The sequence below is a fragment of the Equus asinus genome, chromosome 1, assembly GCF_041296235.1.
Source record: "Equus asinus isolate D_3611 breed Donkey chromosome 1, EquAss-T2T_v2, whole genome shotgun sequence".
Lineage (NCBI taxonomy): Eukaryota > Metazoa > Chordata > Mammalia > Perissodactyla > Equidae > Equus > Equus asinus.
This window is the reverse complement of record NC_091790.1, coordinates 111,218,524-111,230,977: the sequence shown is the minus strand read 5'-3', so window position 1 is coordinate 111,230,977 and position 12,454 is coordinate 111,218,524. Positions and strand designations below refer to the sequence as shown.

At 41.9% G+C, this 12,454-nt stretch overlaps 1 protein-coding gene across 22 annotated transcripts in view; it reads right to left on the bottom strand.

Annotated features, from left to right (window-relative positions):
• ORC5 (origin recognition complex subunit 5) overlaps positions 1–12,065 on the bottom strand; it is a 133,259-nt gene extending 121,194 nt beyond the window's left edge. For 14 of the 22 annotated variants that reach the window (XR_011502174.1, XR_011502175.1, XR_011502180.1 and 11 more), the window contains exons 1-4: positions 11,897–12,055; positions 9,575–9,667; positions 6,696–6,896; positions 3,591–3,674 (exon numbers count right to left, since the gene is read on the bottom strand). Coding sequence is in view for 17 of the 22 variants with exons in the window: in XM_070505593.1 (XP_070361694.1) it covers positions 3,591–3,674; positions 6,696–6,896; positions 9,575–9,667; positions 11,897–11,968 (450 nt within the window). In the remaining 5 variants the exon portion in view is untranslated. Of the gene's footprint in view, positions 1–3,590; positions 3,675–6,695; positions 6,897–9,574; positions 9,668–11,896 lie in introns of all 22 variants that reach the window. The other 8 variants (XR_011502177.1, XR_011502183.1, XM_070505656.1 and 5 more) reach the window with 2 other exon arrangements.
• Between the last annotated feature and the right edge of the window lie 389 nt (positions 12,066–12,454).

Below are 12,454 nucleotides of genomic sequence, written 5' to 3'. Positions count from 1 at the left end.
GGGACACTCCCTCCAGCAGCTCTACGGTTGAATCCACTCCTTGCCTCTCCCAGCTTCCGGTGACTGCCCAGCATTCTTTGGCTCATGGCTGCAACACTCAAATTTTTAAGGCCAGCATCTTCAAGTTCCTCACTTACTCTGCTTGCCTCTGCTTCCATTATCTGGCCATCTCCTCTTTGTACGTGGTATAGTCAAATCTTCTCTGCCGTATGGACATTTGTGACTGCATTTCAGGCCCACCAAGATAATCCAGGTAAATCTCCCCATCTCAAGATGCTTAACTTAATCACATCTGCAAAGACTCTTTTTCCAAATGAGGTAATATTTACAAGTTTCAGAGATTAGGACCTGCTATCTTCAGGGGCCATCATTCAGCCTACTGTGGCACCCTAGTAAATTAAACTCCCACAGTAACCCATGAGATGAGGTTTTGTGCTCTTTATGTATTTGCTTAGTAACATTATGAATTCATGGATTTTATCATATATAATGTGCTTCCATCCACTGAATCATTATTCTTTTCGATGGTCAAATTGTCCCATCTTTGGCCAGTTGAAGTCCTTTCAAATTGGCTTGGGTCTTTTGTTCCCCCAGCTTTAGTGAGATATAAATGACATACAACATTGCATAAGGTTAAGGTATATGTGTTGATGCCGTACACTTATTTATTGCAAATTGATTCCTGCCAAAGCGTTAGCTAACACTTCTATCACCTCACATAATTACCATTTCTTTTTCGTGGTGAGAACACTGAAGATGTACTCTACTCTCTTAGCAGCTTTCAAGTATATAATACAGTATTATTAACTAAAATCACCATGTTTACATCAGATTTCTCAGAACTTATTCATCTTATAACCGGAAGTTGTACTCTTTGACCAGCATCTCTCTATTTCTTCTACCCTTCAGCCACCAGTAACTACCACTTTAGGCTCCGTTTCTGTGAGTTTGGCTTTTTCAGATTCCACATATAAGTGAGATCACACAGTATTCTGTCTTTCTCCATTTGACTTATCTCACTTAGCAGAATGCCCTAAAGGTCTATTCATTTTGTCACAAAACACAGAACCTCCTTCTTTCTCATGACTGAATACTCCATTGTGCGTGTGTGTATACCACATCTTCTTTATCCATTCATTCAGTGACGGACATTTAGGTTGTTTCCATATCTTGGCTATTGTGAATAACGCTGTAATGAACATGGGAGTACATACAGATACCTCTTCGAGATCCTGATTTCACTTCTTCTGGATGTATACCTATAAGTGAAATTGCAGGATCATATGGCAGTTCTATTTTTAATTTCTGAGGAACCTCCATACTGTTTTTCACAGTGACTACACCAATTTACATTCCTATCAACAGTGGACAAGGGTACCCTTTTCTACATATCCTTACCAACACCTGTTATCTCTTGCCGTTTTGATAACAGCCATTCTAATAGGTGTGAGGTAATATCTCATTGTAGTTTTGGATTGCAAGTCCCGATGATTAGTGATGTCGCGCTAATGGACTTGTTGGCCATTTGTATGTCTTCTTTGGAAAAATGTCTATTCAGGTCCTCTGCCACTTTTTAATTGTTTAGTTTTTTTGCTATTGAGTTGCATGAGTTCTTTACACATTTTAGATATTAATCTCTTATTACATATGTGATTTGCAAGTATTTTCTCCCATTCCATTGGCTGACTTTTCATTTGGTTGATTGTTTCTTTTGCTGTGCAAAAGCTTTTTAGCTTGACGTAGTCTCACTCACCAACTTTTGCTTTTGTTGCTTGTGTTTTTGGTGTCATATGCAAAAAGCTGTCACCAAGCCAATGTCAAAGAGCTTCTTCTCTGTTTTGTTCCAGGAATTTTACAGTTTCAGTTCTTATATCTAAGTCTTTCATCCATTTCAAGTTAATTTTTGTAAATGGTATAAGACAGGGGTCTAATTTTATTCTTCTGCATGTGGCTGTCCAGTTTTCCCAGCACCACTTATTGAAGAGACTATCCTTTCTCCATTGAGTATGCTTGGCCACCTTGTCAAATATTAGTTGATCATATATGCAAGAGTTTACTCCTGGGCTCTCAATTCTGTTCCATTGGTCTGTGTGTCTATTTTTATGACAGCACTATACTGTTTTGATAACTGTAGCATTATAGTACAGTTTGAAATCAGGAAATGTGCTATGTCCAGCTTTGTTCTGTCCCAGAATGGCTTTGGCTATTCAGGGTCTTTTGTGGTAACATGCACATTTTAGGACTGTTTTTCCTATTTCTGTGAAAAACATCATTGGAATTTTATCAGGGATTGCACTGAATCTACAGATGGCTTTGGACAGTAAGGACATTTTAACCATACTAATTTTTTCAATCCATAAGATTCTTTGTCTTTTTTAAATGACCCCAGCAGTAGCTGATATCTTCCTAGCTTTCTATTATGGCAAGATGGTCTAGGTTTATCTCGTACATTTTCTTCCCAAAACTGAAATCACTCTTTCTCCAAAGAAAGCAGTTTTTTAAAAAAACATTTACATTTTATTAATAAATCTTATTGCAAATTATAATCATTTAAATTAGGAATAAAATTAAAATGCAGGGAATATTGTTTCCCTGAATAGTCCAAATTGTTTTTGTATCTGTTTTACTTATTAATAGATAGCTTGAAACAATGTATGAGAGTAACCAACTTATTTCATTCCTAATTAGACAAAATAAAGCTAAAATTATTTACCGCTAAAAAGATATAAATTAGTTTCTCTACTATGCATTCTCATTACACAATTTTCCCATCAATCTCCATTTAAATAACTCTCTAATCCAGGACACAGATTAATTCAAATAAATTGGTCCATTTTTATGCCCATTTTAATGCCTAAACACAAAGCTGAAGCAGTAAATTAACAGTTCATTCTTCCAATTTGATCGAGTTAACTCACTATAATTAATCATTTTATGGTATTCTAATAGATGATCCTTCTTCAAAAGCAATTATCAGATAACTAATATTCAGAGAAGTAAAAATTTTAATTCAGATCCAAATATTTTTCTTAATAATTTACATGAAGGAGTTCTCATAGACTCAATTTGCAAGCCAGTTTACTGACAAGAAAACATTCTCAGCCATCTTTCTGTATTATTTCCCAACTATTGAGGCTTACCAATTCATATATTAGATAGCTGAACAGTCTACAGACTTCCTCTAAAAAATGTTCTACACTAAACATCTGCAAACTTTTCCACTCTTAACGTTCAGTCAACTAACAAATACTTACTGAATGTCTACTTACATCCACTGGGCCTGAAAAATGAGTAGGACTCTACTCACTCCTCACGGCTGTTTCTAGAATATGGATTCTCCCCTCTTCCTAAAGGGACTCGGCTTTGAAATTCTACTTGTTGGAGTCATCCACATATTCTGGGGTCATCCTCCTCATTCGTTAAATATTACAGTTTCTGACTATCTCTTCTCTAACACAACTCCTATTTTTTTTAGATATTTCAAACCCACATAAATGACCCCCTTCTGACACAGTAGACTCTTAGTTCCTTAAATAGCTCTCCAACAATGATCTTATCTCCCACTCTACCTCAGTGAAAGACCAACTTACTTCCTTGATGACTGGTTTTTGAAGTGTGGTCTGTGGTCCCCGGAGGGGGAGTGGCAGCAGCATCCCTGATACCCTTTCAGGAGGCTAGCAAGGTCAAAACAATTTTCATAAGAATACTAAAAGAGGATTTGCCTTTTTCAACATGTTGACATTTACAGTGATGGTGCAAAAGCAATGGTGGGTTAAACTAGAGCCACCTTAGCATAAACGAAAGCAACGAAGCCAAACTGTACAAGCAGTCGCTGTATTCTTCACGACGCACTTGCATTCCAAAAAAAATTAGACTGCCACTGCTGAGCAGAGGGAGCAGCTGCACCGTTTCCTATTCCCCCTGCTAAGTAAAACTAAGAATCTTAAATATCCATAAAACAAACAGGGCTCTGAAAGGTGGAGAGAAGAGAGCAGACCAATTAGGAACCTTGGGACCAGAAGAATGGCAACTGGCCTCAGAGTGAGCTGCCTGAGTTGTCTTCTGCCTCACACATCCCAGGTGTGGAGCTGAAGAAGCCAGGCACACAGAGGCTGACAAGCACAAACCGAAAAAGCCACAACAAAAGCCCGCTATCTCCAGCCACAGGAGGGCAGCCTCGCAAAGACTTCCAGGACACGGCACTCTCCAAGTTTTCTTTGTACGTCACTGATTCCTTCTGTCTCTCATTCCCAAACACCAGACTGCCACAGCACTCAGTCACTGGACTCACTTCTTTTCCACCTCACTCACACTCTTGGTGACCTAATCCAGTCTCACAGCTTCAAGTACCTACATGCTCACGCCTCCAAAATGGTATCTCCACGTTGGACCTCTCTTGACCTCAGACTCAAGTGTCCAAGTGCCAGTTCAATGTCTCTAATTGGACTCAACCCAAAACCCAACTCCTAATCACTCCTTCCCCTACAGCAAGACTCCATCTGCTACAGCTCTGTCCACTCAGATAATGAGAACTCCGTTCTTTCAGGTGCAAACAAACTTTTGAGTCATCCTTGACTTCTTTCTTTCTCTCCTCCTCCACACTCAATCTATCAGAAAATTCTGTCAACCCTACCTCCAAAATGTATCCAGACCACTTCCTATCACCTCCACTGCCACTACCCTGGTCTAAGCCAACATGATGTTCTGCTCAGATTATTAGGAACGTCTCATAACTAACTGCGTTAGCTTCCTAGGGCCAGCAAACAAAGCACCACAAACAGGGCGCCTTAAGCAACAAATTTATTATCTCACAGTTCCGGATGCTAGAAGTCAAGATCAAGTCGTTGGCAGGACCACACTTCCTCTGAAGGTGTTAGAGAAAAGCCCGCTCCAGGCCTCTCTCCCAGCTTCTGGAAGTCCCCTGGCTTGTGGCAGCATATCTCCAATCTTCACACGGCTTTCTCCCTGTGCGCACGTCTGTCTCCAAATTTCCTCCGTGTACAAGGACAGCACTCATACTGGATTAGGGGCCTACTAACACTAGTACAAACTCATCTTATGACCCCATCTTAATGAATTAGACCTGCAATGAACTGATCTCCAAATAAGGTCACATTCTGAAGTACTAGAGGTTGGAACTTCAACGTATGAATTGTTGAGAGAAACAATATAAGCCATAACGCTGGTCTGCATGCTTCTACCCTTGCACCCCTCAGCTGATCCTCAATTACCACGCTCCTCTTCACTTAAATTATTCCAGTCACAATGGCCTTCTTGGTATTCTCTGAACACACAAGGCATGCTCCAGTCTCCCTCGCACTCTTACGGAGATCTCCTTGCTTGAATACTCTTCTTTCAGATGTCTTCATGGCTTGCACCTCACTTCCTTCAGGTTTTAGCTCATTTATCATGAACTCAGTGAGATCTTCCCTGCGTTCTCTATTGAGAAAAATAACTACTCTCCCCCACCTGCTTGATCCTCCCTTACTCTGCTCCACTAACCTATCGCATCTGACATATTGCATATTAACTTGCTTATCATCAATCTTCCTCAAGTAGACCGTAAGGTGCCAGTGGGCAGACTCTGCTTTGTTCCCTGTTCTATCTCCAGTGGCCACAACAGTGCATGGAAGACAGGAAGTGCTCAATAAATATTTGTCAAATAAATGAATGAATGAAATTAAAACACGGAAGGAACTGTTTCATACATTTATGGAGATGCAAGAATACATAAGATTTGGTCCCTTCAGGGAGTTTTTAACTAAGGTGTTATAATAAGGCATTATATTAAAATTCAATTTCAATTCCAATTCCAGAGATGACAATTTTTTTAAAAGGCTGAAGTATTATAAAAAATTCACTAATATAAGACATATTACATATTTTCAGTTGTTTGCTAGTCATTTTCACATAGATGTAACAACTAGACTTCAAACGTAGCCCACCTACAATCAAATAATTCATCTTTCCCCCCAAAACTACCCCATACACAAATGATTCACCTGTGCCCACAAACTTACCCCATACACAGCTGACAAGTTTGACCTTTGCTGCCTCTTCCTCTTAGTCTTTTCTGCATCTTCTGCCCCAACTCTAGTCTAGGCCCGCATTTCCTCTAATGTAAACAGCTACAAGAGCCTCAAAACCATTCTTCTGGCCTTCAGTCTTTCACCCCCTCCAAGCCAGCCACTCAACCTGCCTTCAGAGTTATCTTCCCACAGCATATCTGTTGTTCTAAGATCTTCACTACCTCCTCTCACTGCCTAGGAAATGAACTAGAGTGCTTTAGTATAGTTCTCAAGACAGTCCATGTCCATGACCTGCCACCGCCTACCTTTCCAGTCTTCTTTTTCTCCCTTCATACTTTACAACTCTCTACGACTAGACTATCTGGCATTCTCCGGCCTCCATTCCCATCTGCGTGCCTTTGCTTACATAATTCCCTCCATCTGAAATTCCTCTCCTTCAGCTTCTTCCTGTAACACCCTAACCATTCTTTTAGGTCTATCTCAAATGCTATCACCTCATGAAGCTGTACCAGATGTGCCTAAGTCAGTAATTGCATCTCAAGGTTATCACTTACCACATTCTGCTTAGTCACATGCTGAGTATGTGTCATAACTCTTGTATTAAACTGAAGCTCCCTTTGGATAAGAAAGACACGAGACATGATATAATGAAATGAAATGACTTACAATATATACAGTCTGATCCTTGAGACTTTCAGCTTTGGTGACTTGTTTAAACAAGCAAACAAAGTCATTAAATGTTTCACAGGTTATGTGAGTAGGACATGCATCCTCTGAAGAACTGAGATGATTCAACTTGTTTAAAATTTGTTCCAAGAGCAGCCTCAAGGTAAAGCATTCAACGCAATTCACGAAGACATGTGGGAGCTGAAAACAAAAAACAAAAAGAGTGTAAAGAGAAAACACACATATATAGCAATGGCTCTGCTGGATATTCCCCCATCTGCCCTTCTAAATCTATACCCCACCGTTCCCCAACCTGCTCTGTGCCCCAGGAGGCTGACCACTACAGGCTACACTGCCCAGACTTATTTTCCGGCTCTGGCTGGATTCAGCCAATGGAAAGCACCAGCAGGAAACTGGAGGAGAGCAGTGGGAGAGAAGTTGAATATTTATTCCCTTGCCTCCCACTCCCACCCCTCAGCGGCCCACAGTTTGACAGGGGCTACGTCCTTCTACCAGAGGCCACCGCTCCAGCTGGGCAGCCCCTCATCAAAGGCTACAGCTCTTACTGAGGTGTGGTAACAACACCTTCCTGTGGCCCGTGCAGGGCTGAGGGAGGTAAAGGCTCTTGGTGCTTCACCATCCCTTAATGGTTCCCTCAACATTTCTTCAACCTTTAAGTCCCTTCACTAAACTCACTTCAATTATTTGATTGCCACTTGTTTCCTGTAGGGATTCAAAGCAAACTTATATTCTCCCCTAAAGATTTTTACAGAGACTCCCAAGTACATGTGAATGTTAAAATTCTTAGTGAGAATTCCACACTTATAATTTTAAGATAATATTCTTAATGATGAGCACACCTAGACTGAAACAAAAATTTAAGGGTTAGAAAGCACAGTAATCCTTCTATGAGGACTGAGAACTAGCTCTCCATTTACAGAACTACCAAAATGGAGGTAGTTCCAGAAGTAACAAGGAAATAAAAGACTCGTTCACAAATATAGTCTGTTCAGAAAACGCAATCACAAAAGCAGTATTACCACTCAGAAGACGATAACCCACAGCATGTGGCACAAACAATGGAACCTATAACTATTTTTAATAACAGTCTACAAATCTCACCCAATAAGGAGGCTTTTCTTTCTCTCTCAGAGTAACAGTGTAACCAAGGCTACATTATACTTACTTAGGCAGTTTCACCAGCATTCACTGACCTCCTCTATCCCCATTCCTTTATGAACCAGAGTCCACAACATCTCTGTCATGAATAAGTGTCTTGCTTACTGCTATCCGGTGCTATGCATGACCTATAAGGGCAGCATACTCCATGTGTCTCTTTCTGTACCTGTACCAGAGGCACTGATAATCATCATTTATTACAATGATTAAGTAGCAGCAAAAACTATAATGTATTAAAAAAAGGAATAGAGTCCTTAAATATGGAACTTCCTCATTCAGTTTTCATGCTTTGATTCAACATATATATATTTGTGGACACCTCATAAGGGGCTTCTCAAATGCAAATGCCCGATCCAGGATCCCGTTCACTCAGATTCTGAAGTCCAATATGAAGCCCAGGCATTCGCATTTTTAAAATGTATGGGTGATCTTCGGAATCAAAGGCTAAAATCCACAAACTGATACGTGCCAAGCACTGCACTTGGTGCTGGGGATTATCTCAGGAAGCTCAGATTCTCCAGCCAGGGAAACACAAACACAATCCCACAGCTGAAAGGGCTACATTTTACGACAGAATTAAGCACAGCGTGCCGAAGGTGCACCTCAGAGGGGCCTCTAACAACAGCCGAGGGAGTGAGGAAAGGCTTCCAGAGTGTGGGTAGAAGAAAAACTTAGAAAAATAAGCATTTGCCAAGCAATAGGGCAGTAGAGGCCGAGCGAGTGAGTCCAGGAAAGCCATTCCAAGCAGAGGGAGCAGTACGCGCTAAGGCTTGAAAGTCAGAGAGAACAGGAACTGTAAGTACTTCGATATCCATATAAGACATGCATGCTCTGGGCTAGAGCTTAGCACTGGGGTTAGCAAACTACGGGCTGGCCATCTGTTTTTATATATAACGTTTTATTAGAACTCAGACATGCCCATTCAGACAGATGCTGTCCAAGGCTGCTTTCACACTAAGGCAGAATTGAGTAGTTCTGATAGAAACTGTATGGCCCACAGCTTAAAATATTTACTGTCTGGCCCTTAAGAAAAAGTTTGTCCATGCCTGGCTTAGGATATGAAGGAGGTGTGGCAATAATCATTAATAACAGCAGCTAACCTTTATGGGGAGCTTACCATATACTAAGTACTGTCATAAGCACTTTTCATGTATTAGCTCATTTAATCCTCACAACAATCCCAAATGTTGTCACTATTAGGTCTACTTTTCTGATGGGAAAAGCATTAAGTGGTGAATCCAGAAGAAGAACATGAGTCTGCCAGACTTTACAGCCCAAACTCTTCACCATTATACTAAGAAAATAAACTGAATTCAGCTCAGCACCATCTTATATATATCAGGCAAGGGGCAGCTGAACATTTTCCTGAACATCATTATCCATATTATAAATGTAACAATGGGAAAGAAACAGATTTTAATTTTTTTAAAGAATTTACTATTATGTGTGTTTTTCCCCAAATATTATCAGTGAATGAAAATTAGATATAAAAAATAACTTTCTAACATTAAGGCTCAAGGTATCTAACAATGCCTTCTGAAGCTCACAGTGTTTGAAGATATTCAAACAAAAGAAGGTCAGAAATGTTTTATGTAGAAGATACTCCTTCAGAGAAAGGTAAACTGGAATAAATAATCTCCTTCCATTTTCAGGAGTCTATGAGTAAAAATCAATTAATATTGATTTGGGGTTATTCTTACCTCTAAAGTTTTCAACAAAGTTTGTGTTACATAGGTCTTTCCACTGGCAGTATGTCCATAAATGAAAATCGATGGAAAGCTGAAATGCTGTCTCTATGGGAGAAAAGACAAATATCAGTCTGCACACACAAAAAAGAAAATAAACATTTATCAATTCATGAGAAAGTTTTATGCGGTAAAGCAAAATATTCAATCCAAATTATTTCAACAGTGGACTCATCATGACACTTTGAACTTGCTTGAATGCAGTGCATTAAGAGTCAGATGCCTAGCAAAAAGCAAAAGTTGTCAAAAGCCCCTCTATTGGTCTAGTCGATACTAGAAATATGTTTCGTTCATTCAACGATCATTTAGTATACACTTACTAAATGCTGAAAACCATGATACGCTGAAGAGGACGAATATCAGGTAAGGACAAATTTGCTCTGGAGGAGTTCAAAGTCTAGTGGGAAGACATATATTTTCAAAATAATTACAAGAAAATTGGATGATGCAATTTGCATGAGAAAGTGGAATCTCTATGATCATCATCTGCCACTACAACAGTGGTCACAAACATTTACTACATCCTAGCCACTAAGTCACACATTTCCTTTTGCTAGACAAATCAGGAACTTAGATTTACACAGGAAAAGACCTTTTAAACACCATATGCCTATGGCAAAAGCAGCCCAAATGCTAAAAATAGACTAAAAATGGATATTTTAATACATGAATCCTTTTTTAAAGTTTCTATGTAACAATCTTGTAAACTAACTAGATTAAAAATCCTGTCCCAAGAATTAAATGCATGCTTGTTGAGCATCTCTGCTACGCAAATACTATGTTTCACCTTCAAAAAGAAGCTCAAGACATCCTTCAAGAAATTGTTCCAAGCCACACTAGAACTCTCTTTTTCTGGAATCCTGCCATACTTGTCTGCACCCATTATTTGGTGCTTAATAACATCCCAGCTTATAACATCTTTTCTGTTGTTATCTAGAATGGTATTGAACTCTTGCACTGTTATTTAACCTTTCACCTTCACAAACCTCCCTAACGTAAACTGTAATAAGCCAGGATCTAGCACAGTGCCTGACGCTCATTAATATTTATTTGTTGAATAAACGAATCTTAGAAATATGAACCAGTTTTTTATAGTTATTTGCATCTCCCACAATGCACACCACCTTGCAGAAAAGCGATTTATCAGTATTGTTAAACATGATTTGCACTCAAAACCCTTTTCGTGATCCACACCAAATCCATACTACTCACCTCTATTTGCCAATATTCTCTCTGAGGAGGAGCACTTCCAGTTGGAGTGATCTGGGTTGATCAACTCCAAGAAGGAACACAGAACACAAACAAGAAAACCTCTCAGTGATAACATGAGTAACTCCAACCGAAAGCACTCTAACTGGAATACTGAGGATGCAGTCATTGACCTCTTACTTCCCTAACTAATGTGCCTGTTTAGGACGGTGGTATTTTGTCCCTAACACTTCACTGGCCACTTCAGACATTTCCAGTTGGAGAAGGTACTTAAGAAGACAAACCAGAAGATGGGGGGAGGAGGGTGATGATGAGTATGACCCTAAACTTTCATTTACTCGCCTTACAGATAAGATCCAAATCTGATTAATTCCAAGTCTAATGAATGAGCCCGCAGCAAAGGCTCACCAAAGGCCACCACAACATCATAAAAATTAGGTGAAGTTTTGAATGGGTGACTGCTACAGCCTGCCTATGGAAAGGACTCGCCTGGCTGCGTTCATCCAGGGAAGACAGTAACTACCCTTTTCTTTCGGGCACCATCTGAACTGCTGGCAGGAAGCCTACACTAGACTTCTTCAGGCTTTTCCAATTGTGGAAAAGCCGCTGGAGTTTTAAACCCAAAAGCACTGCTCTTGGCCCTCACCGGTCTATCCATATCTGATTGACACCAACTACCTCACTGAAACGGGCCCACTTAAGTGGGCATAAAGAACCTCTGCAGACACACCTGTCGAGTAACAAACAGCCAGTTCGGCCGGGGTATGAGAGTGAGTGGCTACTTCGGGCTGACAGCATCTCAAAAGCGCGCGTAGGGGAAGGAACGCGTCCCGGGCTAGCGTCCCGCCGTGCAGGCCGGTCCCTCCCGTGCACTTCTTCTTCGGGGATTAACCAGGAGTTACTCTGGGGGAAGGAGTCGGGGCGACCTACAGCATCCCCCACCCCAACGCGAAAGATGCTCTATTGCCCCTCATCCAAACCCGAAAACAGAAACCTGCAACGTGCCGCCAGCCCACGGAGATGCCTGCCTCCGGGATCTGGAAGAGACAAAACAACTGAGCACCATACCTCTCCGAACACGGACTGTAAGGTGGACACCTGGGACTCGCGGCAAAGCACCAGGTTCTCCAAGTGAGCCATCCCGGCGGTGACCGGAGCACAGCACACCCGCCAACGCCCCGCGCCCGCGGCTCTGCGCTCCCGCCGGAAACCAGACGCGCGGGGGGGTGGGAGGGACCGGCGTGCCGTGCGTCGGCGTGACGTCAGCGCGCGCGGAGCGTGGCCCCGCCCTAGGGGCCGGCGGCGGAGACGCGGGCTTTCTCTGCTTCTCGGTGCTGGGCTCTGCTGTGCTGATGCTGGCAGGGGGTTGCCGGGGTGCGGCGTTTGTCAGCCGGAGGCCGGGAGGACGACGCGGGGCTGGGCAGACAGAGAAGGGCGGGCAGGAGCCAAGCGGCGAGCTCCAGTGACCGGCGTGCCCGTGGCTTCGGTGTTCCCCCCTCGAGGACCTCGGGGGCAGGCGTGGAGGGGAGCCTGGCCGGCGGGCGGGGCCAGGGCCGCCCTCAGTAGACTCAGATGACCTGTATCTTCAAAAGATGGGGCGTCTTCCCTAAGGACGGGGGAGAGGTT